We start from the raw sequence: 27673 nt of genomic DNA on the forward strand, positions 1-27673 counted from the left end.
TCTCTGTGTGTATCATTTGTACACACATCACTCTCTGTGTGTATCATTTGAACATACATCAATCTCTGTGTGTATCATTTGTAGATACATCACTCTCTGTGTGTATCATTTGAACATACATCACTCTGTTTGTATCATTTGTACATACAAATGTACATCACTCTCTGTGTCTATCATTTGTACACACATCACTCTCTGTGTGTATCATTTGAACATACATCAATCTCTGTGTGTATCATTTGTACATACATCACTCTCTGTGTGTATCATTTGAACATACATCACTCTGTTTGTATCATTTGTACATACAAATGTACATCACTCTCTGTGTCTATCATTTGTACACACATCACTCTCTGTGTGTATCATTTGAACATACATCAATCTCTGTGTGTATCATTTGTACATACATCACTCTCTGTGTGTATCATTTGAACATACATCACTGTCTTTGTATCATTTGTACATACAAATGTACATCACACTCTGTGTCTATCATTTGTATACACATTACTCTCTATGTGAATCATTTGTACACACATCACTCTCTGTGTGTAGGACTATAACATACCTTTAATGATGAGTGTATCATTGTACATACATCACTATCTGTTTGTATCATTTGTACATGCATCACTCTCTGTGTGTATCATTTGTACATACATCACTCTCTGTGTGTATCATTTGTACACACATCACTCTCTGTGTGTATCATTTGTACACACATCACTCTCTGTGTGTATCATTGTACATACATCACTCTGTGTGTATCATTTGTACATACATCACTCTCTGTGTGTATTATTTGTACATACATCACTCTCTGTGTGTATCATTTGTACACACATCACTCTCTGTGTGTATCATTTGTACACACATCACCCTCTGTGTGTATCATTTCTACATACATCACTCTCTGTATCATTTGTACATACATCACTCTCTGTGTGTATCATTTGTACACACATCACTCTCTGTGTGTATCATTTGTACACACATCACTCTCTGTGTGTATCATTTGTACACACATCACTCTCTGTGTGTATCATTTGTACATACATCAGTCTCTATCATTTGTACATACATCACTCTCTGTGTGTATCATTTGTACATGCATCACTCTCTGTGTGTATCATTTGTACATACATCACTCTCTGTATCATTTGTACATGCATCACTCTCTGTTTAGAGGACTATAACACCTTTAATGATGAGTGTATCATTTGTACACACATCACTCTCTGTGTGTATCATTTGAACATACATCAATCTCTGTGTGTATCATTTGTACATACATCACTCTCTGTTTGTTTCATTTCTACATACATCACTCTCTGTGTGTATCATTTGTACACACATCACTCTCTGTGTGTATCATTTGTACAAACATCACTCTCTGTGTGTATCATTTGTAGACACATCACTCTCTGTGTGTATCATTTGTACATACATCAGTCTCTATCATTTGTACATACATCACTCTCTGTGTGTATCATTTGTACATGCATCACTCTCTGTGTGTATCATTTGTACATACATCACTCTCTGTATCATTTGTACATACATCACTCTCTGTTTAGAGGACTATAACACCTTTTATGATGAGTGTATCATTTGTACACACATCACTCTCTGTGTGTATCATTTGAACATACATCAATCTCTGTGTGTATCATTTGTACATACATCACTCTCTGTGTGTATCATTTGAACATACATCACTGTTTGTATCATTTGTACATACAAATGTACATCACTCTCTGTATCATTTGTACATACATCACTGTTTGTATCATTTGTACATACAAATGTACATCACTCTCTGTGTCATTTGTACATACATCACTGTCTGTGTGTATCATTTGAACATACATCAATCTCTGTGTGTATCATTTGTACATACATCACTCTCTGTGTGTATCATTTGAACATACATCACTCTGTTTGTATCATTTGTACATACAAATGTACATCACTCTCTGTGTCTATCATTTGTACACACATTACTCTGTATGTGAATCATTTGTACACACATCACTCTCTGTGTGTAGGACTATAACATACCTTTAATGATAAGTGTATCATTGTACATACATCACTATCTGTTTGTATCATTTGTACATGCATCATTCTCTGTGTGTATCATTTGTACATACATCACTCTCTGTGTGTATCATTTGTACACACATCACTCTCTGTGTGTATCATTGTACATACATCACTCTGTGTGTATCATTTGTACACACATCACACTCTGTTTGTATCATTTGTACACACATCACTATCTGTGTGTATCATTTGTACACACATCACTCTCTGTATCATTTGTACATATATCAGTCTCTGTGTGTATAATTTGTACACACATCACTCTCTGTCTGTATCATTTGTACATACATCACTCTCTGTATCATTTATACATACATCACTCTCTGTGTGTATCATTTATACATACATCACATGTACACACATCACTCTCTGAATCATTTGTGTACTCTCTGTGTGTAGGACTATAACATACCTTTAATGTATGAGTGTATCATTTGTACACATACATCACTCTCTGTGTGTATCATTTGTACACACATCACTCTCTGTGTGTACATCATTTGTATCATTTGTACATACATCACTCTCTGTCATTGTATCATTTGTATCATTTGTACACTCTCAAATGTACATCACTCTCTGTGTCTATCATTTGTACACACATCACTCTCTGTGTGTATCATTTGTACACACACTCTCTGTGTGTATCATCAATCTCTGTGTGTATCATTTGTACATACATCACTCTCTGTGTGTATCATTTGAACATACCACTCTGTTTGTATCATTTGTACATACAAATGTACATCACTCTCTGTGTCTATCATTTGTACACACATTACTCTCTATGTGAATCATTTGTACACACATCACTCTCTGTGTGTAGGACTATAACATACCTTTAATACATATGACTCTCTGTGTGTATCATTTGTACATACATCACTCTCTGTGTGTATCATTTGTACACACATCACTCTCTGTGTGTATCATTTGTACATCACTCTCTGTGTGTATCATTTGTACACACATCACTCTCTGTGTGTATCATTTGTACACACATCACTCTCTGTGTGTATCATTTGAACATACATCACTCTCACTGTGTATCATTTGTACACACATCACTCTCTGTGTGTATCATTTGTACACACATCACTCTCTGTGTGTATCATTCACTCTCTGTGTGTCATTTGTACATACATCTCTGTGTGTATCATTTGTACACACATCACTCTCTGTGTGTATCATTTGTACATCACTCTCTGTGTGTATCATTTGTACATACATCACTCTCTGTGTGTATCAATTGTACATACATCACTCTCTGTGTGTATCATTTGTACATACACATCACTCTCTGTGTCATCACTCTCTGTTTGTACATACATCACTCTCTGTGTGTATCATCTCACTCTCTGTGTGTGTGTATCATTTGTACACACATCACTCTCTGTGTGTATCATTTGTACATACATCAATCTCTGTGTGTATCATTTGTACATACATCACTCTTGTGTGTATCACTCTCTGTGTGTATCATTTGTACACACATCACTCTCTGTGTGTTTGAACATACATCACTCTCTGTGTGTATCATCTCTTTGTACATACATCACTCTCTGTGTGTATCATTTGTACATACACATCTCTCTCTGTGTGTATCATTTGTACATACATCACTCTCTGTGTGTATCATTTGTACACACATCACTCTCATTTACATACACTCTCTGTGTGTATCATTTGTACATACATCACTCTCTGTGTGTATCATTTGTACATACATCACTCTCTGTGTGTATGTGTGTATCACTACATCACTCTCTGTGTGTATCATTTGTACATACATCACTCTCTGTGTGTATCATTTGAACATACATCAATCTCTGTGTGTATCATTTGTACATACATCACTCTCTGTGTGTATCATTTGAACATACATCACTCTGTTTGTATCATTTGTACATACAAATGTACATCACTCTCTGTGTCTATCATTTGTACACACATTACTCTCTATGTGAATCATTTGTACACACATCACTCTCTGTGTGTAGGACTATAACATACCTTTAATGATAAGTGTATCATTGTACATACATCACTATCTGTTTGTATCATTTGTACATGCATCATTCTCTGTGTGTATCATTTGTACATACATCACTCTCTGTGTGTATCATTTGTACACACATCACTCTCTGTGTGTGTATCATTTGTACATACATCACTCTGTGTGTATCATTTGTACACACATCACACTCTGTTTGTATCATTTGTACACACATCACTATCTGTGTGTATCTTCTGTACACACATCACACTCTGTTTGTATCATTTGTACACACATCACTCTCTGTGTGTATAATTTGTACACACATCACTCTCTGTCTGTATCATTTGTACATACATCACTCTCTGTATCATTTATACATACATCACTCTCTGTGTGTATCATTTATACATACATCATTCTCTGTGTAGAGGACTATAACATACCTTTAATGATGAGTGTATCATTTGTACACACATCACTCTCTGTGTGTATCATTTGAACATACATCAATCTCTGTGTGTATCATTTGTACATACATCACTCTCTGTGTGTATCATTTGAACATACATCACTCTGTTTGTATCATTTGTACATACAAATGTACATCACTCTCTGTGTCTATCATTTGTACACACATCACTCTCTGTGTGTATCATTTGAACATACATCAATCTCTGTGTGTATCATTTGTACATACATCACTCTCTGTGTGTATCATTTGAACATACATCACTCTGTTTGTATCATTTGTACATACAAATGTACATCACTCTCTGTGTCTATCATTTGTACACACATTACTCTCTATGTGAATCATTTGTACACACATCACTCTCTGTGTGTAGGACTATAACCTACCTTTAATGATGAGTGTATCATTGTACATACATCACTATCTGTTTGTATCATTTGTACATGCATCACTCTCTGTGTGTATCATTTGTACATACATCAATCTCTGGGTGTATCATTTGTACACACATCACACTCTGGTTGTATCATTTGTACACACATCACTATCTGTGTGTATCATCTGTACACACATCACACTCTGTTTGTATCATTTGTACAAACATCACTCTCTGTGTGTATAATTTGTGCACACATCACTCTCTGTCTGTATCATTTGTACATACATCACTCTCTGTATCATTTGTACATACATCATTCTCTGTGTAGAGGACTATAACATACCTTTAATGATGAGTGTATCATTTGTACACACATCACTCTCTCTGTGTATCATTTGAACATACATCACTCTCTGTGTGTATCATTTGAACATACATCACTCTGTTTGTATCATTTGTACATACAAATGTACATCACTCTCTGTGTCTATCATTTGTACACACATCACTCTCTATGTGAATCATTTGTACACACATCACTCTCTGTGTGTAGGACTATAACATACCTTTAATGATGAGTGTATCATTGTACATACATCACTATCTGTTTGTATGATTCTTACATACATCATTCTCTGTGTAGAGGACTATAACATACCTTTAATGATGAGTGTATCATTTGTACACACATCACTCTCTGTGTGTATCATATGAACATACATCAATCTCTGTGTGTATCATTTGTACATACATCACTCTCTGTGTGTATCATTTGAACATACATCACTCTGTTTGTATCATTTGTACACACATCACTCTCTGTGTGTATCATTTGTATACACATTACTCTCTATGTGAATCATTTGTACACACATCACTCTCTGTGTGTAGGACTATAACATACCTTTAATGATGAGTGTATCATTGTACATACATCACTATCTGTTTGTATCATTTGTACATGCATCACTCTCTGTGTGTATCATTTGTACATACATCATTCTCTGTGTAGAGGACTATAACATACCTTTAATGATGAGTGTATCATTTGTACACACATCACTCTCTGTGTGTATCATATGAACATACATCAATCTCTGTGTGTATCATTTGTACATACATCACTCTCTGTGTGTATCATTTGAACATACATCACTCTGTTTGTATCATTTGTACACACATCACTCTCTGTGTGTAGGACTATAACATACCTTTAATTATGAGTGTATCATTGTACATACATCACTCTCTGTGTGTATCATTTGTACATGCATCACTCTCTGTGTGTATCATTTGTACATACATCACTCTCTGTGTGTATCATTTGAACATACATCACTGTTTGTATCATTTGTACATACAAATGTACATCACTCTCTGTATCATTTGTACATACATCACTGTTTGTATCATTTGTACATACAAATGTACATCACTCTCTGTGTCATTTGTACATACATCACTGTCTGTGTGTATCATTTGTACACACATCACACTCTGTTTGTATCATTTGTACACACATCACTATCTGTGTGTATCATCTGTACACACATCACACTCTGTTTGTATCATTTGTACACACATCACTCTCTGTCTGTATCATTTGTACATACATCACTCTCTGTATCATTTGTACATACATCACCCTCTGTGTGTATCATTTGTACATGCATCACTCTCTGTGTGTATCATTTGTACATACATCACTCTCTGTGTGTATCATTTGTACACACATCACTCTCTGTGTGTATCATTTGTACACACATCACTCTCTGTGTGTATCATTGTACATACATCACTCTCTGTGTGTATCATTTGTACACACATCACACTCTGTTTGTATCATTTGTACATACAAATCTACATCACTCTCTGTGTCTATCATTTGTTCACACATCACTCTCTATTTGAATAATTTGTACACACATCACTCTCTGTGTGTAGGACTATAACATACCTTTAATGATGAGTGTATCATTTGTACATACATCACTCTCTGTGTGTATCATTTGTACACACATCACTCTCTGTGTGTATAATTTGTACATACATCACTCTCTGTATCATTTGTACACACATCACTCTCTGTGTGTATCATTTGTACACACATCACTCTCTGTGTGTATCATTTGTACATACATCACTCTCTGTATCATTTGTACATACATCACCCTCTGTGTGTATCATTTGTACATGCATCACTCTCTGTGTAGAGGACTATAACATACCTTTAATGATGAGTGTATCATTTGTACATACATCACTCTCGGTGTGTAGGACCCTAACTGTCAGAATCACATCTGCATTCACAAATCCTCTTGAAATTGTCCAATTACAGGCAAGCCCTCTAAAGTTTAAAAGAAAATATCTTAGGAAATTATACTGAGATTTATCTAGAAAAATGACAAATATTATATGCAGGTTTTCTTACCAATAATGTACTGATAAGGTTTAGTTTTTTCCGTATCCTTGCAGAATTATGTATGGCAAATTATGTAGTTTCTCAATCAATTATCGATTGGTAGAAAGAAATTTAATAAAAATCAACCACCATAGCTTGCTTCATTTCCAAACTCCAATCAATAATATCTTCTATGTGAATTTCAGCGAATGATTCTTAAGTTTTCTTGCTGTTGCCTGATATAAGGGATAATTAAGCTGAACATATCATAGATTTGCAATCATTTATTTACCAATAATTAACAAGGAGCTCAAGGAGCCTGTTATATTGTTAATAAAATTATTGATCCTATTTTCGTCTTTGGGTTTTTTTCTGACAAATAGTTATCATTCCTTATGACGAAAAATCCAAGATGGCAGATACACATACATCTTCTGAACAGGGGATTGCCCGCAAATAAGCTCCCTCCCCTCTTTTGACAAGTCTTTTTGAACTGGCTGGGGGGCTTATTTGCAGTAAAATATGGTGTTTTAAATGATAGTTTATTGGATTTTAAGATGACCTAAAAATTGCTTCAGACCAAACTTGGACAATAACCTTGTAGGTCAGAAAGATTTTTAAGAACTTACATTTCCCCATTTGGACCCCATCCCTCCAGTCCCATGGGGCAGGGATCCACAGTTTATATACAGAACTGATTCCTTTCACCCAAGAAAAAATCAAACCAAATTTTGACAAAATCCATTCATTCATATAGGAATAGGATTTTAAAGAATTTGTGCTATTTCACCTACTAAGCTCCATCCCTCCCACCACTGGGGGCAGAGACCCACCTCTTATATAAAATTTTTCCCCTTCACAAAAACATTTTTAGGTCAAATTCAGGCAATTTCCAATCATTCCTACAGGAAGAGTAGGACTTTTAAGAATTCGCTATATTTCCTCAATTGATCCCCTCCCCCTCTGCCCCAGCTGATTGGAATCCACTGTCAATTGATATATATCCATTGATTCCTACAGGACAAGAGGAATTTTACAGAACTTGTTCCATTACCCCTATTGGGCCCTGCCCCTCCCAACTCAGATTGATTCCCCTTCACTGAAGAATGTTTCAGACAAAATTTGGGAAATATTCATTGATTCCTGCAGGAGTAGGATTTTGAATGATTTACTCTATTTTCCTTATAGAGCCCTACTTCTCCAGTCCCCAAGGGGTCAAGCTCTAACATCTATATTTGATTGATTCCTCTTCATCCAAGAATGTTTCAGATCAAATTTGGGTAATATCCGTTCATTCTTTCAGAAGGATTTTATAAAACATGCAAAATTTCCTTTTATGGGCCCTACAACACTGGTCCTTGAGGACCAAAAACCAATAAACAAACTTCCCCAAGGATGCTTCTGACCAAATTTGGTCAAAATTTGTTGTGTCATTCATGATTAGCAGCAATCTTTAGTAAAAAGGTGACAGATGCTGGATGAGCTAAAAACAGAGGTTTGGTCTCATTAAAGCAGGTATTCAACAAAATTTCTTGTTACTGATCCCAAATTTGTTTTTGAAGAGACTCAGAGATACAAAATGGTGACTTACATAATAAAGAAACAAATGTGCTGGAGCTTACAGAAAGCCTTTTCTCACTGCAGGATATATCCAAAGTATTATCATATGTAACTTAATAGAAATTTATAAAAGTTACATCCTAGTATTGGCAAGGGTGACTTACGATGTATACATATCTGGAAAGTTGGGCGAAGTGAGATACCGGATGCTGCTTGTAGCGAGCAGTGGATGAATAGCATTGTCAGAACAAGCAAAGGTTGTATCTAAAAAGGGAATCAACACAAAATGTAAAACAGTGACAGACATATACAGTTATTTCCTATCCTATCAACATCAATTTTAATGTGCATGATTCACTCTTCCTGATACAATTGATATAAATGTACTTTATAACACAACTCTCCTCCTCACTAATCTTACTTAGATGCTTTTAGCCGAGTTCTAAATTTGTCCATTCTAGTAAGGATTCCTCGTCAGACACATTACATTCATTAATCAGAGCACAAATCAAATACAACAAATGTTTCATTTTAAGACATTTACTAAGCAAGGTGGAAAATTGATATTAAGACTGAGTTCTGAACCAATATCCAGGCAAGCTAGACCCAAATTTCAGCTTAATATGCAATTTCAACTAAAAAAATGTTTCATGAGGAAAATACAGTAAAAACCAGCAACAAGCTACAATTTCATGAATAATTTTCTCATAACTTATGAGGTGAACAGGTCATATTGAAACTCGAATTCCTCCCTATTTGAATGAACACACTTTGTTAATACTTACTGCTTGGTTTTATTGCCATATATACAAAACTAAATCCTTTGTTTGCAGTAGTCGTTGCTGTGAATGATACAAAGGAAGAACTGCCTGGAGCAAAATGGAAGGTGGAGCTGCTAGTGTTGTCTTGCATGTTGATAATTGTAGGATAAAGTCGTGTCCCTGTATTATTGGTTCCTAAAGACAATATAATATTAAACAATGAATAGGTGTATTATTCTGGTACTGACATTGCTAATAAAACACAACAAATTTGTGCATGTTATTATGTTTTCAACTTACAGCATACAATACACACTTCTTCTAAGAATGTGTCTTCATAAGTTTATGTTTACAATGTAAATAACACCGATCCCAACCATTTGATTTATCTGTATTTTGATGATATGACGCTGAACTAAGCATGCAACTGTGTTAGAAATTGTTAGATGTTAACATACTTCTGGTATAGAATATGAAATTGTTCATACTAACTATCATTGCTTCTTCTGCATGTTATTAATGACAAAGCTGTTTTATTCACCAGTATCAGTAGCTAGTGTGACCGAGTTACAAGCAATCACATTGGCTAATACCTGAATATACTAGTAACGTATCTCCAGCATTCAGTCCATCCATGTTCAATAGAAGCAGAATACCAGCTCCAGATTCCTGTGTTTGTATCAACCAGCTACATGTGTAATTTCCAATGAAGGCAGTACTGCAAATAAATTTGATGAAGATAATGTGATAAAATATAACATTTTTAAAAAATACACGATAAGCAATGAAATTTGTCCTTATGTAAAACAACTGAATTTACAAAATAGAAATGTCTGTCAAGTATTGTTGATGTAATGTTTGTCATGTGATGTTGATGTAATGTTTGTCATGTGGTGTTGATGTAATGTCTGTAATGTAGTGTTTATGTTATGTCTCTGATGAAGTGTTGATGTAATGTCTGTGATGTATTGTTGATGTAATGTCTGTAATGTAGTGTTTATGTTATGTCTGTGATGTAGTGTTATGTAATGTCTGTGATGTAGTGTTGATGTAATGTCTATGATGCAGTGTTGATGTAATGTCTGTGATGTGGTGTTGATGAAATGTCTGTGATATGGTGTTGATGTAATGTCTGCCACGTGATGTTGATGTAATGTCTGTGATGTAGTGTTGATGTAATGTCTGTAATGTAGTGTTGATGTAATGTATGTTATGTAGTGTTTATGTTATGTCTGTGATGTAGTGTTTATGTAATGTCTGCGATGTAGTGTTGATATAATGTCTGTCATGTGGTGTTGATGTAATGTCTGTGATGTAGTGTTGATGTAATGTCTGTGATGTAGTGTTTATGTTATGTCTGTGATGTAGTGTTTATGTAATGTCTGCGATGTAGTGTTGATGTAATGTCTGTCATGTGGTGTTGATGTAATGTCTGTGATGTAGTGTTGATGTAATGTCTATGATGCAGTGTTGATGTAATGTCTGTGATGTAGTGTTGATGTAATGTCTGTCATGTGGTATTGATGTGATGTCTGCCATGTGGTATCGATGTGATGTCTGCGATGTAGTGTTGATATAATGTCTGTCATGTGGTGTTGATGTAATGTCTGTGATGTAGTGTTGATGTAATGTCTGTAATGTAGTGTTTATGTTATGTCTGTGATGTAGTGTTGATGTAATGTCTGTGATGTATTGTTGATGTAATGTCTGTAATGTAGTGTTTATGTTAAGTCTGTGATGTAGTGTTATGTAATGTCTGTGATGTAGTGTTGATGTAATGTCTGTGATGTATTGTTGATGTAATGTCTGTCATGTGGTGTTGATGTAATGTCTGTGATGTAGTGTTGATGTAATGACTGTCATGTGGTGTTGATGTAATGTCTGTGATGTAGTGTTGATTTAATGTCTGTGATGTATTGTTGATGTAATGTCTTTGATGTGGTGTTGATGTAATGTCTGTCATGTGGTGTTGATGTAATGTCTGTGATGTGGTGTTGATGAAATGTCTGTCATGTGGTGTTGATGTAATGTCTGTGATGTAGTGTTGATGTAATGTCTGTGATGTAGTGTTGATGTAATGTCTATGATGCAGTGTTGATGTAATGTCTGTGATGTGGTGTTGATGAAATGTCTGTGATATGGTGTTGATGTAATGTCTGCCACGTGATGTTGATGTAATGTCTGTGATGTAGTGTTGATGTAATGTCTGTAATGTAGTGTTGATGTAATGTATGTTATGTAGTGTTTATGTTATGTCTGTGATGTAGTGTTTATGTAATGTCTGCGATGTAGTGTTGATATAATGTCTGTCATGTGGTGTTGATGTAATGTCTGTGATGTAGTGTTGATGTAATGTCTGTGATGTAGTGTTTATGTTATGTCTGTGATGTAGTGTTTATGTAATGTCTGCGATGTAGTGTTGATGTAATGTCTGTCATGTGGTGTTGATGTAATGTCTGTGATGTAGTGTTGATGTAATGTCTATGATGCAGTGTTGATGTAATGTCTGTGATGTAGTGTTGATGTAATGTCTGTCATGTGGTATTGATGTGATGTCTGCCATGTGGTATCGATGTGATGTCTGTGATGTAGTGTTGATGTAATGTCTGTCATGTGGTATTGATGTGATGTCTGCCATGTGGTATTGATGTGATGTCTGCCATGTGGTATTGATGTAATGTCTGTAATGAAGTGTTGATGTAATGTCTGCGATGTAGTGTTGATGTAATGTCTGTCATGTGGTGTTGATGTAATGTCTGTGATGTAGTGTTGATGTAATGTCTATGATGCAGTGTTGATGTAATGTCTGTGATGTAGTGTTGATGTAATGTCTGTCATGTGGTATTGATGTGATGTCTGCCATGTGGTATCGATGTGATGTCTGTGATGTAGTGTTGATGTAATGTCTGTCATGTGGTATTGATGTGATGTCTGCCATGTGGTATTGATGTGATGTCTGCCATGTGGTATTGATGTAATGTCTGTAATGAAGTGTTGATGTATTGTCTGTCATGTGGTGTTGATGTAATGTCTGCCATGTGATGCTGATGTGATGTCTGCCATGTGGTGTTGATGTTATGTCTGTCATGTGTTGCCAAAAGACAACTGGTGATGTGGTACACTTTAAAAAAGAATTGATAATAAGTAATTATATATCTTTGAACTTATATGGGGATAAAAGAAAGAAAAACATCTGTTTAGTGTTGATGAATATATTGTGACATTCAAGTAAAACTAAACTTAAAATATATACACTTGAACATTTCAATAGCATATCTGAAAATGTCTGCGTTACTTACCTGGGGTAGTTACTTGGATATTCTGGAGAAGTAAAATTCCTTAATTGAACATCAGCTGAAAGCTGTGTAGGCCCTCCTTGACAGGGTATGTCTAATATATAGCTGAAGAGGAAACCATGTTCGTTTGTATTGGTGGTATTGTCAGATAGGAATTGTACATCAAAACTGCTACTTTTAAAAACTTCGGGTGTCAGAACTAGCGAGTTGCTGCATCTCACATTTGGTGACCCACCTTGACCTATAACAGTGTACAAAAAACAGACATTTTTATGTATAAGAAAGAAATTGATGCACAGTCCAAACATAATATATGTGCTAATGATAAAGTGAGCTTTCACATCAAAAGGGACGAAACACAAGACAATTATGAAACTAGGAACAACATCTATGCTCACAACTTCTTTCAGAAATGCATGTTTCATAAAATCTGATTCACAGAGAGGTCAGCATCACTGTGTATACATTTTTGTTAACTGACGGACATATAAAGCATAGACAACCTGATTCTAGAGTTTATCTACAAAACTTTGTTACTGGAGAGACACATAAAATACAAAGTTTTACCCTGAAATCCATGCTACCATCTTCAACAAGTCTAGCAGCGGACAAGAAATATTGATCTTACCAGCTACTAGCAGTTGATTAGAACCGTCAGGCGACAATGTGAAAGGTCTGATTTACCATTGTTATACTCGTGAGTGGGACCATAGGAAATCTTGGAGTTATCCAAGTATTTGATTTAAGTAAGTTTGAATGCTTAGTGTAAAGCTTGGTGGGAACCGTGGGAATTCTTCAGGATCTTAAAGCGACTATAATGTTAAAAAACACTACAAGAAAACGATATAAAACGTTCTATTTTCAAATAGTATGTTACAAAACTAAGACTTTCTGTTAATTACTAAAATTAAAAGTCACTGCAACCATTTTTATTGATATCTAAAAAATAAAGAATATAAACGGTGTGGTCTTGATTTCATTCATACATTACCGCTCGTAACCCAGACGCTGTGCATGCGTTTAAGCCTAGAAAGAAGCAATATGGTGGACGCAAATACGACAAGGCGTCAAGGACCTAAAAGTTACCTTACAGAAAGTGCAAGCAAGCTTAAGAGGAAGGAGTCAGACCAGAAAAGAGGACAGACAAGGATTTATATTAGAAGGTATATTAGACAGGAAGATCAATACATGGCAAAAAATGAAGGAGGATCTTGGACTGAATACGAATTCGGAATTCGCGAAACTGCTGCTTGACTGGTTAGCTTAACGTTAGCCCTATAATCATAATGTATCCGTCTGTCATTGATTATAGTCCAATATTCAGTGTTTGACGCGTGAATATGTTATGAAAACTAATAAAAGTGTTATTTGATAAATGTTGAATGAAAATAGTTTTGTTATTCACTTAAATTTACTATCGACAACATGTGTTTGTTGTTGGCTGCAAAGTGGGGGTATTCGTTCTGAGTGTAAAATATGACGGTACTGGTGTTACTGTGAGAATAACGACTGTGGTGATAAATATAACCTTCATAATAAACACATAGACACATGTTGAATGGTAAACAATATCTATTAATGTGTACAGACAATGTATCAATTACTGTGCATTTCTGCACAATGAGTTTTTTTTCTTTTCTGATTGTAATTACCCACTTTGGGGCCCAACTAGTTTAGGTCCGCGATTGACATAGATAAATCTCGCACGACAAGCCAAAATGACTTTGTTACGTAACAAGCCATGTGACCCACTCGGCTTTCTTCATAATAAACCGAGCGTGAACATGTTTATAAACAATAGTCAAGATAAACAATGATCCGATGCCAAAAATATGTACAAAAACAATATGGACATATTTTATTATTCATAAGCCGAATTTTCCATTTCCCAATATTGAAAGCTAAGGTAATAGCCGCTTTAAGAGTTAAAAGAGTTTGAGATAACGTGGTTCAACTGTATGGAGACAAACCTTGTTGGATAACGAGTTTATCACCATCACACGCCAAGCCTTGTTCCTGAATCTGATAGGTGATGAGTGTAAACATTATCCTAATTCCGGAGTTACCATCAGATATTTGCCACGTACAGTTCTCATTGCTGGAATATAAAATGTGTGACATCCATTTAGTACCATAAAAAGGCAGTTACAAATTAAAAGGCAAATGTATGAAAAGATTGTTTTTGTCAATGGTAATAATGACACCTTGCAATGACCACGTTTACCTAGGATAAACCGCGGGGAAGTTGTTACTCGTGATATACTGTATTGTAGATGTGGCAACCAGCTGGGACATGGACGAGTTACACGCTGCAGTATTATCTGAAACAAATAGTAGCAACGGACAAGTTTGAGTAAAATCATGTATCATCATCATCATCATCATCATCATTATCATCATCATCATCATACTACCTTTGTTGACTTTTAAGAACAATGACTTGGGGTTTATGGAAAACTGTATCAGTATATATGCAGCAACATGTGATGATAACTATGCAAGTATAAATGTTGTAAATAATTATAACACTGGTGAATGTACCATTTATACAGTTCTCAAATACAAATGTTGTTGTTTCCATGATAATTAATGGAAGATGTTACCCAAGATTTTAGCTAACTGATTTAACTTATTACCAAAATCAATATCTAAATAGTCGTACCAAATATAGAAATATGTTTGTTATTTACACACTTGATCGGGAAGGTACAACACTTTTTCAATGAAAGATATATACATTATCTATATTTTACAAATATCAATTTTACTATCCTGCATTTTTATTCAGGATTCAAACTTAATTGTAATGTTCACTGCCTACAGGTCTAAACTCCGTGGTAGAAAATTCATTTTCGTGATTTTTTTTTCAAAATCTGGTCATAATACACTATGTGGTAAAATGTTAATGCATCATTTGATGGTGTGGTAACAAATACAAGGATTGAACATGTGGGATGGACACCTGTTAATTGGTTGAGTGGTGACCTCCTCTAGCAGTTAATCTCCTTGTCCTAGAACATTAGCTACTGATAATCAGTTATATTTTGCTTGGGATGTATTTCTGCATTAATACACGAGGAGAACCAATCACGACAGATGGCATCCATGTTGATTTGTTAACCGATATCTGACTCTTGAAAAGTCCATGTTTTAATACCTCATTATTCTCAAAATTCTAGATCAACATTTGTGAAAATTTGTGAATATGTCTAAAGAGGTAAGCTTACAAATATAGTATTTGCTGAATCTTAAGTGATTTACAGTGGCCCAATTCTTAAATTGAATACTATTAAATATTGTATTTTGTTACATAGTTAAATGATAAGGACCTCAGGGTTGCACAGAGTTATTGCAAGAAAAGTAATATGTGGCAGAAAGTCAGATGAAGGAGAAGACAAAACAATACAAATTTTCTGGTGAGAAACTATGAGTAACAACTGAAGGAGATAATTATGAAAATAAATGTGATTATCACAGATCTTGAACGTTCCTCAACAGTCATAAATTGTTTCACCATCTATAACTAAGGTAACTTAACAACAAACTGTTGCTCAGACGTACAGAATAATTTAAAACACCAACATACTTGTGACAGGATGGGAGACATAGTCCACTGTAAATCCAGTTGATCCTGTCGGACTTTTTACACTAAACTCAATAAATGCACTTGATCCAGAGTTACGTACAAGTACCTGGTTGGTGATACCAGTTGAACGTTTTCTGCGAGTGATTGGGTAAAGCCGAGTCCCAGAATTGTTAATTCCTGGTGTGTACAAAAACATGGTATACAAATATGATTGGTAATTAATGATATCAACAATCATTTAGCAATTTACACTATTCCCATCTGACAATACTAACTTATTTAGGACTTCACCAAAATCAAATTTTGTATTAAATATAAATTTGTGTGTATACGTGACTGGAATATAGACTACAAAAAATGAAAAAAAAACAACATTTGTATTGATTCGAGAGAGGATGACATAATTGACAGTTCTTTGCATTCTATGGAGTACCAGATATAAACTTACCATCATATATAACTACATTATCAACTGCGTCAATACCAGATAGGTTGAAGGACATCAGATTTCCATCCGCACTGTTCTGGGGGGTTATCACGAAGTAGCACGTATATGGACCAGAGTACAACGTTCTGACATTTGCGCAAAGGGTAAAAAATAAGAAATTGTTAATAAATATCTGAACAAAAACATGAAATCTAATCATCAAATGCAAACTATTATCGACATACATCTTGAAACGCGAACATAAAAAAAATCACTACCATATTAAGAGATGAGGCAACCTCGAAAAAAGTCAATCAATACAACAAGAACACATTTTGTCTATCTCAATATAAGTAAAAAGGATGCAATTTTCACCTTTGTAATCAACATGTGTAATATTTTAAGTGTCATACAAAATCACTCAAGGAGCCAGCTATCAGAGACAAGTCTGACAGAGACGCACTTCAACTCACCCAGGATATGCAGGGTATTCAGGCGATACCAATTGCTGTAGTTCAGAGATGGCGTTCAGTTCAATAACTGAATCATTACATGGAGCACCAAGAATATGCCTTAATTGAAATCCGCGCTTGTTGATCGTTGCATCTGTCTTGAAGTATATCTCAAAACTAGTATCAGTAAAATTCTGTGTTGATGTTTCCAGAGTGTCGGAGCAAAACTTCGTCTCTTCTCTTGTTGGTCCTACAAAATGTTCTCTATGATTAAAGCCAGTAAGTAAAACAGTAATACATTTAGTGATAGTCAGTGATCACTCAACATCAACTGAACTTGACACAACATCAAATCAGCCCAAATGTAAGTGAATATAGCTGATTAGTTTCATTCATTTAAAAATGCAAAATCAAGTCATTTTACGAATTGTGTATATCTGATGAATTGCACAAAATTATTGATTCTTCAAGTACAACTGCATCAGGTACTGAACAAAACCCATAGCAATAATACCTAATTACATCTGTTTGCTTGTTTTAATGTGTCACTTACATTTCAAAGCGTTTATATCGATGGTGTTCTTAATTAGGGTTTTAATTTGTCTGGTCTATATTTTTGATTTGCTCTAAATTGATATTACACAAATGTGACAATTATACGTGTACTAGGTAAAGATGTGTGTATCTACATTTCATCAAAAGGTGCATAAACATGTTTCCTTTTAATTTCAATAGCATCAAAACATGTTAAGTTTTTGCTCAGTAGTATTAGAATATGTTTATCTTTATCTCAATAGTAACAAAACATTATTACCTTTATCACAATAATACAAAGAAATGTTTACCCTTATCACAATAATACAAAGAAATGTTTACCTTTATCACAATAATACAAAGAAATGTTTACCTTTATCACAATAATACAAAGAAATGTTTATCTTTATCACAATAATACAAAGAAATCTTTACCTTTATCACAATAATACAAAGAAATCTTTACCTTTATCACAATAATACTAAGAAATGTTTACCTTTATCACAATAATACAAAGAAATGTTTACCCTTATCACAATAATACTAAGAAATGTTTTACCTTTATCACAATAATGAAAAGAAATGTTTACCCTTATCACAATAATACAAAGAAATGTTTACCCTTATCACAATAATACTAAGAAATGTTTACCTTTATCACAATAATACTAAGAAATGTTTATCTTTATCACAATAATACAAAGAAATGTTTACCTTTATCACAATAATACTAAGAAATGTTTACCTATAACTCAATAGTGCTTAAACATGTTTGCCTTTATTTCAATTATCCAAAACCATGTTTACCTTTATGTCAATAGTACAAAAACATGCTTACCTTAATCTCATTAGTACCAAAATATACTTACCTTTATCTCATTACTTCTAAGAAATGTTTACCTTTATTTTAATAGTACCAAAACATGTTTATCTTCATCTCAGTTGTCCCAAACCATGTTTACCTTTATCTCAATAGTACCAAAACATGTTTACCTTTATCTCAATATTACCAAAACATGTTTACCTTTATCTCAATATTACCAAAACATGTTTACCTTTATCTCTATTGACACCAACCTGCACGTAATGTAAGTTCATCATTTTGACAATTTGTAGAATTATGGATCGCATACATGAGTAGCTGAAGGATGACCCCTCTGTAGCTTCCCCCGTCGTGTATACTCCACGTACACTTCTGGTTACTGGAATTCAAAAGCTTATTAATATTTCATAGATAATAACAATTGACACAAAAGACAAAACCTAACATCATATGATACATGTAGCTATTTGATTGCGTGTATAGTGAGTGACATTTGACAGCTATTTGATTGCGTGTATAGTGAGTGACATTTGACAGCTATTTGATTGCGTGTATAGTGAGTGACATTTGACAGCTATTTGATTGCCTGTACAGTGAGTGACATTTGGCAGCTAACTTATTGCCTGTATAGTGAGTGACATTTGACAGCTATTTGATTGCGTGTATAGTGAGTGACATTTGACAGCTATTTGATTGCCTGTACAGTGAGTGACATTTGACAGCTATTTGATTGCCTGTTTAGTGAGTGACATTTGACAGCTATTGGATTGTCTGTACAGTGAGTGACATTTGACAGCTATTTTATTGCCTGTATAGTGGGTGCCATTTTACAGGTATTTGATTGCCTGTACAGTGAGTGACATTTGACAGCTATTTGATTGCCTGTTTAGTGAGTGACAAATGACAGCTATCTTATTGCCTGTATAGTGAGTGACATTTGTCAGCTATCTTATTGCCTGTATAGTGAGTGACATTTGACAGCTATTTGATTGCGTGTATAGTGAGTGACATTTGACAGCTATTTGATTGCGTGTATAGTGAGTGACATTTGACAGCTATTTGATTGCCTGTACAGCTGACATTTGATTGCCTGTATAGTGAGTGACATTTGACATTTGGCAGTGACATTTGACATTGCCTGTATAGTGAGTGACATTTGACAGCTATTTGATTGCGTGTATAGTGAGTGACATTTGACAGCTATTGGATGGTCTGTACAGTGAGTGACATTTGACAGCTATTTTATTGCCTGTATAGTGGGTGCCATTTTACAGGTATTTGATTGTCTGTACAGTGAGTGACATTTGACAGCTATTTGATTGCCTGTTTAGTGAGTGACAAATGACAGCTATCTTATTGCCTGTATAGTGAGTGACATTTGTCAGCTATCTTATTGCCTGTATAGTGAGTGACATTTGTCAGCTATCTTATTGCCTGTACAGTGAGTGACATTTGACAGCTATCTTATTGCCTGTACAGTGAGTGACATTTGACAGCTATTTGATTGCCTGTACAGTGAGTGACATTTGACAGCTATTTGAATGCCTGTATAGTGAGTGACATTTGACAGCTATCTTATTGCCTGTACGGTGAGTGACATTTGATAGCTATTTTATAAACTGTACAGTGACATATGAAAGTTGTTTTTATTGACTGTACAATGGGCGATATTTGACAGACATTTCTCCATCTTTATATTGATATTATAATACATATACTGACTACAAGAATGTTACTGGAAACTATTAACATTATATTTGACAAAATATTTGCATACGATATATGTAATTTCATCATGAGGTGTCAAATTACTGTGATTGTTAAGAGATTCGTGTTGCAAAAGTGCCACATGATATAATTATTATACCTAAGGGAAAAAAGAACAATGATTTGGTTACAATGTGAATAAAATTATACCAATAATGAATAACTCACTTTGGATACAAATCTGGGAAGTTTGGACTTGTAAGATATGCTGGGCTGGACGTAGCTGTAATCTGTAGATTAGTTGCACTGCAGGCTTGTGTGGTATCTACCGCAATCAGAAATTCAAACTCTTTACATCATCAGTCTCATTGCGGGCTAGTATATTAATTATTATCAAATGAACAAAACAAAAGATGCAAAGTTGAGAAAAAATGGCAGTAGTTAAAAAAGTATTTGTTCTGGTTAAAGTCTTTTCATTTTGCTAGCACTTTTTGAGAAATGCCGGGGCTGGAATCCACCGAATAGATTGTCAATTTCAATATAATGTGGCTTTAAACACGAGGTCTAGGTCTCTGTCATCTTCTCTATCTCTCCTTTTATTGCGTATTCGTTCTTTCATTCTTCGACATTCAATTTACAAATTATTTTATATTTAAAAGTGCACATCACATTTGTTATTGTATATTTATACATAGATATCACCAGACACTCAGCGAGATGGAACACAGTTGTTCAAATCTTCGTAAAACTATCCTGTAGCACTCTAGACATAAAATAACTGTATAAAATCTAATATCTATGCATTTACAAATACAGACCCCGAAGTGTGTAACATTCCCACAAATGTGTTGTAGATGCGCTGAAGTTCATTTATTTGGGATTGTTAGCATTTGATTCGTCAATTGTTTTTGTGTGCATTCTGCGTCCTTGTTTTTCAGTTTTCCTACTTCTATCTCAATTTTTCATTTCTCATTTGTAGTTATCACTGTTCCTTTTTTATTTGATTGTATATGGAGGGAACGTTAAACAATTCAGGGTCTGACTATATATCAACAGTTTTAACGACTAATTTAAGACCTACATGTACCTTAGTTCTGTGTTCCACATACTTCATAATGAATCCGCTAATACTATTTTCAGAACCTACCTATAAGTCTCTGTTCAACATATCTTACGATGAATCCACTACATCTACAACCTACCTATGGTTCTCTGTCTGACATATTTCACGATGAATCCACTACATCTACAACCTACCTATGGTTCTCTGTCTGACATATTTCACGATGAATCGACTACATCCAGAACTTACCTATGGGTCTCTGTTCAACATATTTGATGATGAATCCACTACTTTCAGAATTTGTAACAGAGAATCTCGCGATCACCACCTTTCCTGGGGCCACTTCAAAATTAGCCCCAACTGCCAATGTCAAATCAACACTATTTTCTGGGAAAAGTTTAGTCCCTGAAATGGTTCCTAAGACAGAAAAAACAATAATTTTATTTCAGCTTTTCCATCCATAGACTATATATTTCCTATCATCAATATTCATCTCAACATCACCTCCAATACTTTGTTCCAGTTCAAATATTTCAGTTTTTTTAGCATATTCAATGTGAAATGATATACCAGAACGTAAAAATGTGAAAGGAAACATTCATAAAGCAGTAACCAAGAGGAAGTGAATATTTTGCCTACCTTGGAACATCTCCAATGAATTCCCTGCAGTCAAGTTCTTGATTTCAATTGCTAGCAGTAGATTGGCAACATTGTCAGATGACTCAATTAGCCATATACATTGATAAGAACCGATAGGAATGGCGCTTTAATACAAAAAAAATGTGCAGTAGTCACACACACAATAAACAATTTTTTACATTTAATATCATTATGTACTGACTAATTCATTGTTTGATTTTTGACCATCTAGAATTCTTCAGTAGAATTGTTAACGTGATGTAAGGGACCACATGGTATTAATTGAGGACAGATTAATCTAAACAAATATCACTTTTCGAATATTTATAACCCTAATGTCTGTGTTTTTTAATATATCCTCTACACCTTCATCAAACACATACTTAATTCTCAGTGATTCTCACATGTAATACCTTCAAATGACCTAATTTATATACACGTTCACCAATCATATAACAAAGGCTTGATAAGCCTTGAATTTTATGTCAATTTAATAAATAACAGTTCTCTGATTGGCTGTTTTGAATGCTGTTAAGGTTCCTTCTGAATTTACCTCGTGGGCACACTAAAGCACTTTTGAGTTGAATATTTCCATAACTTCAAGAAACTGATTGTTAACATAAGATTACACAATGGTTTCTGTTACTCTTGGTCCAACAGATGTTTGTGTAACAGGAGCAGAAAAATGCACCGCCAGATTGGGGATCGAAACGAAGACCCTTCAAATTCTAGGCAGATGCTCTATTATATGAGCTAAGATGTACCTGGTAACTGATGATTGACACACAGTCTAGCTCCGCTACATTTGACTAAAACCACTTACCTTGGGTAGTTGTTGGGATAAAAAGGAGAGGAAAACTCCTGAATGTTTTCACTTGCTACAAGCCGGACTTGGCTTCCATTGCATGGAGGTCCTAATATATAACTTAATACAAAGCCATGCTTTTGTATAGCAGCATTTGAAATAAAGTCCAAAACAAAACTTTCACTGGTAAAATTCTCTGGTGATGTGATCAGTGTGTCACTACACTTTGTTGTTGTGGTCCCACTGGCATCTAAAATGCAATATAATTTCACATAATGAAGACTTTGGCTTATGAAAGTGACAAAAAGCAAAATATTTTTAAACATTTTGAAAAAAGAATTCATTTCAAATTGGTGAGTAAATGTGTATCTCATGAATAAGTATATTAAAGAATAGTGTGACCAAAGGGAGATGAATACAAACATAATAATAAAATGAAGCACCTCTCAACTCTAATTTATCATTGGTACATTCGATATGGTTGAGATGAAGTTTAAGGAAGACACCTCTGCCGGACCCTGCATCATTAATTCGCCACTTGCACATTAAGTTGCTGAAACAAAAAAGAAACATAATTTTTCTATAATTGTACCATCATGCATAACATAATATATGTAGCCTATAACACTCCTATAATTGTACCAGAATGTGTAACATACAAAGCCTATAACAGTCCTATAATTGTACCAGAATGTGTCACAAAGTCTATAACACTCCTATAATTGTACCAGAATGTGTCACAAAGTCTATAACACTCCTATAATTGTACCAGAATGTGTAACATACAAAGTCTATAACACTCCTATAATTGTACCAGAATGTGTAACATACAAAGTCTATAACACTCCTATAATTGTACCAGAATGTGTAACATACAAAGTCTATAACACTCCTATAATTGTACCAGAATGTATAACATACAAAGCCTATAACACTCATATGATTGTAACAGAATGTGTAACATACAAAGTCTATAACGCTTATTGTAATAATTATTACATTAAGCGCCATTATTACATTAAGAGTTGCATCAATCCCTATAATTGTACCATTGTGTAACGTACTTAGCCTATAACCCTCCTATAAACATACTTCCATGTGTAACATACCTAGTCTTTCATATTGCAATTGTACCACAGTATGAAATGTACAACATGAAAAATGATAAATGTAGAGATATTCATTCATTTATTAAATTAAAAGGCTATAATCTTATCACAGTTAGTAATATACCAGATATTATCTACTACTCTGAGAACATCACAAGCATCAAAATTACATAAAACTTACCTACTATACAATTGAGGGAAGTTGTTACTTGTAATGTACTGGAGGCTATCTGTAGCAACCAATGTCACGCCAGCGTTATCAGAACATGCTTGGCTATTATCTTTAAAAACAAAGATTAGTATATGTGTATTGTATTTACAATAAAGACTTCAAAATGCATTTTACTTCATGTAAAGGAAAGAGATATATATTAGTTTGTGATTGTAGAGAAGGCTAGTAATCTTGCCTGCCATGATTCAATACCACAGCTCAGGATATACAAATGAACTTTATATTGTTGATAAATTATAAACAAATGCACTTTATATTATCGATGAAATATTCATTATTGAAAATCATGACAAATATGATGCAGTTTTTGCACCTCTCCATTTCCTATTTTCACAGTGATTTATTCCTAGTTTGATTTCCTCATTCACCTCCGAAATTTCAAAACTTCCGGTCCCTAGTATAAGTGGTGAATCCTAGAAAAATGAAACAGGAGCTTGGTACAAAGATTTAATTGAATTGATTTGGTTGTACTGCATCTAATTCTAAATCTGTGTTTAATCACCAACCTTCTGTTCATTGTCAGGGTAGATATACTTCGTGGAAGGTAATTCCGACATTTATCAGTACGGGAAATCTACATTAACTATCACTATGGCTCAACACACATAAGCAGCATATAGGTTCCAGAAAATGTTCAAAATGACTTTCGATCAAAATATTTTCAAGAGGTTAACATTTTTCAGGGTTCATAAAATATCTTTACACAAGTTTCAAATTTCAAAAGTGGCCAACAGAGATGTTTTGACCTTTAAACTTGACTGATGACCTAGAAAACCTAATCAGAGATAATGTGATGTATAGTGTAATATAAAACTGTGAAGAAGTACATATTGTGTACACAGGCTTTATTATTTCAAAAGTGGTCAAGGGTGAACTTTGACCTTTAACCTTGATTAATGACCAATTGTAAACATTGGTAAGGTAATGCTTTGTTGTAAATCTGAATTAAATCTGCTTAGTGGTTCATGTTATATCTCGGACAAAACCCTATCTTAAATTGGTTAAGGATGACCTTTCATGTTTAAACTTTACCAATGATCTTTAAATTGTTATCAGTAGTAGACATAGCTATAGATAAGCTTTGTTGTGAAGATGAAGCTAAACTGTCAATGTGTTCATGAAGAGCGACCTTTGACCTTAACCATGACTGATTACCACAAAAATCTTCTCTGTTGTAGACCTTAATGGCATGATGATATGTTGTGAATATAACTAAAAGTTGGCCAGTGATTTGTGCAATATCTTGTACATAATCCTTTACTTTCAAAGTTATCATGGGTGACATTTAACCTACATCTGAAAGACTAAAGCCTTTTATATACAGATCACATCTACATCTGAGAGACAGATCACACCTACATCTGAGAGACAGATCACACCTACATATGAGAGACAGATCACACCTACATCTGAGAGACAGATCACATCTACATCTGAGAGACAGATCACATCTACATCTGAGAGACAGATCACATCTACATCTGAGAGACAGATCACACCTACATCTGAGAGACAGATCACACCTACATCTGAGAGACAGATCACATCTACATCTGAGAGACAGATCACACCTACATCTGAGAGACAGATCACACCTACATCTGAGAGACAGATCACACCTACATCTGAGAGACAGATCACATCTACATCTGAGAGACAGATCACACCTTCATCTGAGAGACAGATCACACCTACATCTGAGAGACAGATCACACCTACATCTGAGAGACAAGAACCTACACCTGACAGACCAAGTCTACATCTGAAAGACTAAAGCCTTTTATGTACAGATCACACCTACATCTGAGAGACAGATCACACCTACATCTGAGTGACAAGAATCTTCATCTGGCCAACCAGAACCGTAAACTAATCTACCAGATACATCTGACAGAACAAACAATTTATCTGATGACCAGACCCTACATCAGAAAGACTTGAAAATTTCTTTTACCGACTGATCTCTACCTTTTACATATTGAACGCTACATCTGACAGACTGGCACTAAGAATAACATACAACATACCACTTGAAGCAATGGAGAGATAATTTATCCGAAAGCCTTGACCTCCGGCTGATTCGACAATAAATTCAATAAATGTGGAGTTTCCTGTGGCGATCTGTATCCGCTCTGCTATTGTAACAGGTGCTGCATTTTCTTCAGGGTAGAGATTTGTTCCAGTCTTATCACATCCTGACAACAGATAAAGCATCTCCACATTTTATTACCGCAGATAAAAATATCATATTTTGTCATTTGAAAGGAAGACTGAAGCAAGAATCTTGGATACCAAAATCACATTTAATTATAAACTCTAAATAAAGAATTTTGCTAATTTCTGCAAACATTGAGGTAGTAACTTCAATAGATGTCAAATCCACAGCCATGTTCCATGTTTATTAAAGTTTTATTAGTATGTTTAAATAAATATGTAACCAATCAAATAACATATAATTCACCAAAACTAATGTGTAAATATAGAAAATTCTGATCTGAAGTACGAGTAACACATGCAACGAAAATATGTACCCTACCTTCGTGTATGTTGACATATGTGTTAATACTCAGACCACCCATTTCAAAATCAAGCAATATTCCAGCAGAACCATCGGTAGCCTCAATATGCCATTGACAAGTGTAGTTTCCAGTCTGTCTGTTCCTTCATAATATCAAAATATAATGGATGTTAATGTTTCGAATGAAATATACTGTTTATTGCGAAAAGTACTAATTGTAACAGGAACAGGCTATATCACTTAACTTGTAAAGGATATTGATGAAAGTTGCTGTTATGTTCATAATGTCATATACACTAACATATTGCAATTTCATTTACTACATAATTCTCTCAAATGGACCACTGATAAGGACTTTGATCTTTCGGTCATGTGAGCTTTTTTGCGCATATGAGTATATTGCTCTAGCAAGCTTTTATATCATTGTACATGAACTTTTCGCAAAGGAATCTGACCACCGGTGTCAGTATCTTCCTATAGTTGTTAGCTTGATGAGCTGCTTTTTATTGCCCAACAGTATAAGAAGTGGGTGGATGTTTGCTTGAATTTTATTGTTACTCATTAAATGTACTTATCAGTATTTAACATAAATATAATCATGCTGCTCAATTCATCAATACATCTTATACATTTTACTACTCCCAACTACAAACAGGGAATTAAGGATCCCCCATTCTTAAAGTCATCTGATCTGATGCATTTATTTCTGCTTACACTGTTATATGCTTATGTGAATTAAAAGTATAAATATACAATAAATACCTATAAAGATATTATCTGTAAGTTCTTTATGCTACGTA

The 27673-nt window shown here is 34.5% G+C and overlaps 1 protein-coding gene across 1 annotated transcript; it reads left to right on the top strand.

Annotated features, from left to right (window-relative positions):
- Positions 1–24994: 24994 nt before the first annotated feature.
- On the top strand, positions 24995–26129 carry LOC132561277 (beta-casein-like). The gene is made up of 2 exons (XM_060226002.1): positions 24995–25039; positions 25680–26129. Exons 1-2 carry the CDS (start codon positions 24995–24997, stop codon positions 26127–26129), a joined length of 495 nt encoding a protein of 164 aa, XP_060081985.1.
- The last annotated feature ends 1544 nt before the right edge of the window (positions 26130–27673 follow it).

The sequence above is a fragment of the Ylistrum balloti genome, unplaced genomic scaffold (genome assembly GCF_031769215.1).
Source record: "Ylistrum balloti isolate Yb309-2 unplaced genomic scaffold, AGI_CSIRO_Ybal_v1 Utg371186, whole genome shotgun sequence".
Taxonomy (NCBI): Eukaryota; Metazoa; Mollusca; class Bivalvia; order Pectinida; family Pectinidae; genus Ylistrum; species Ylistrum balloti.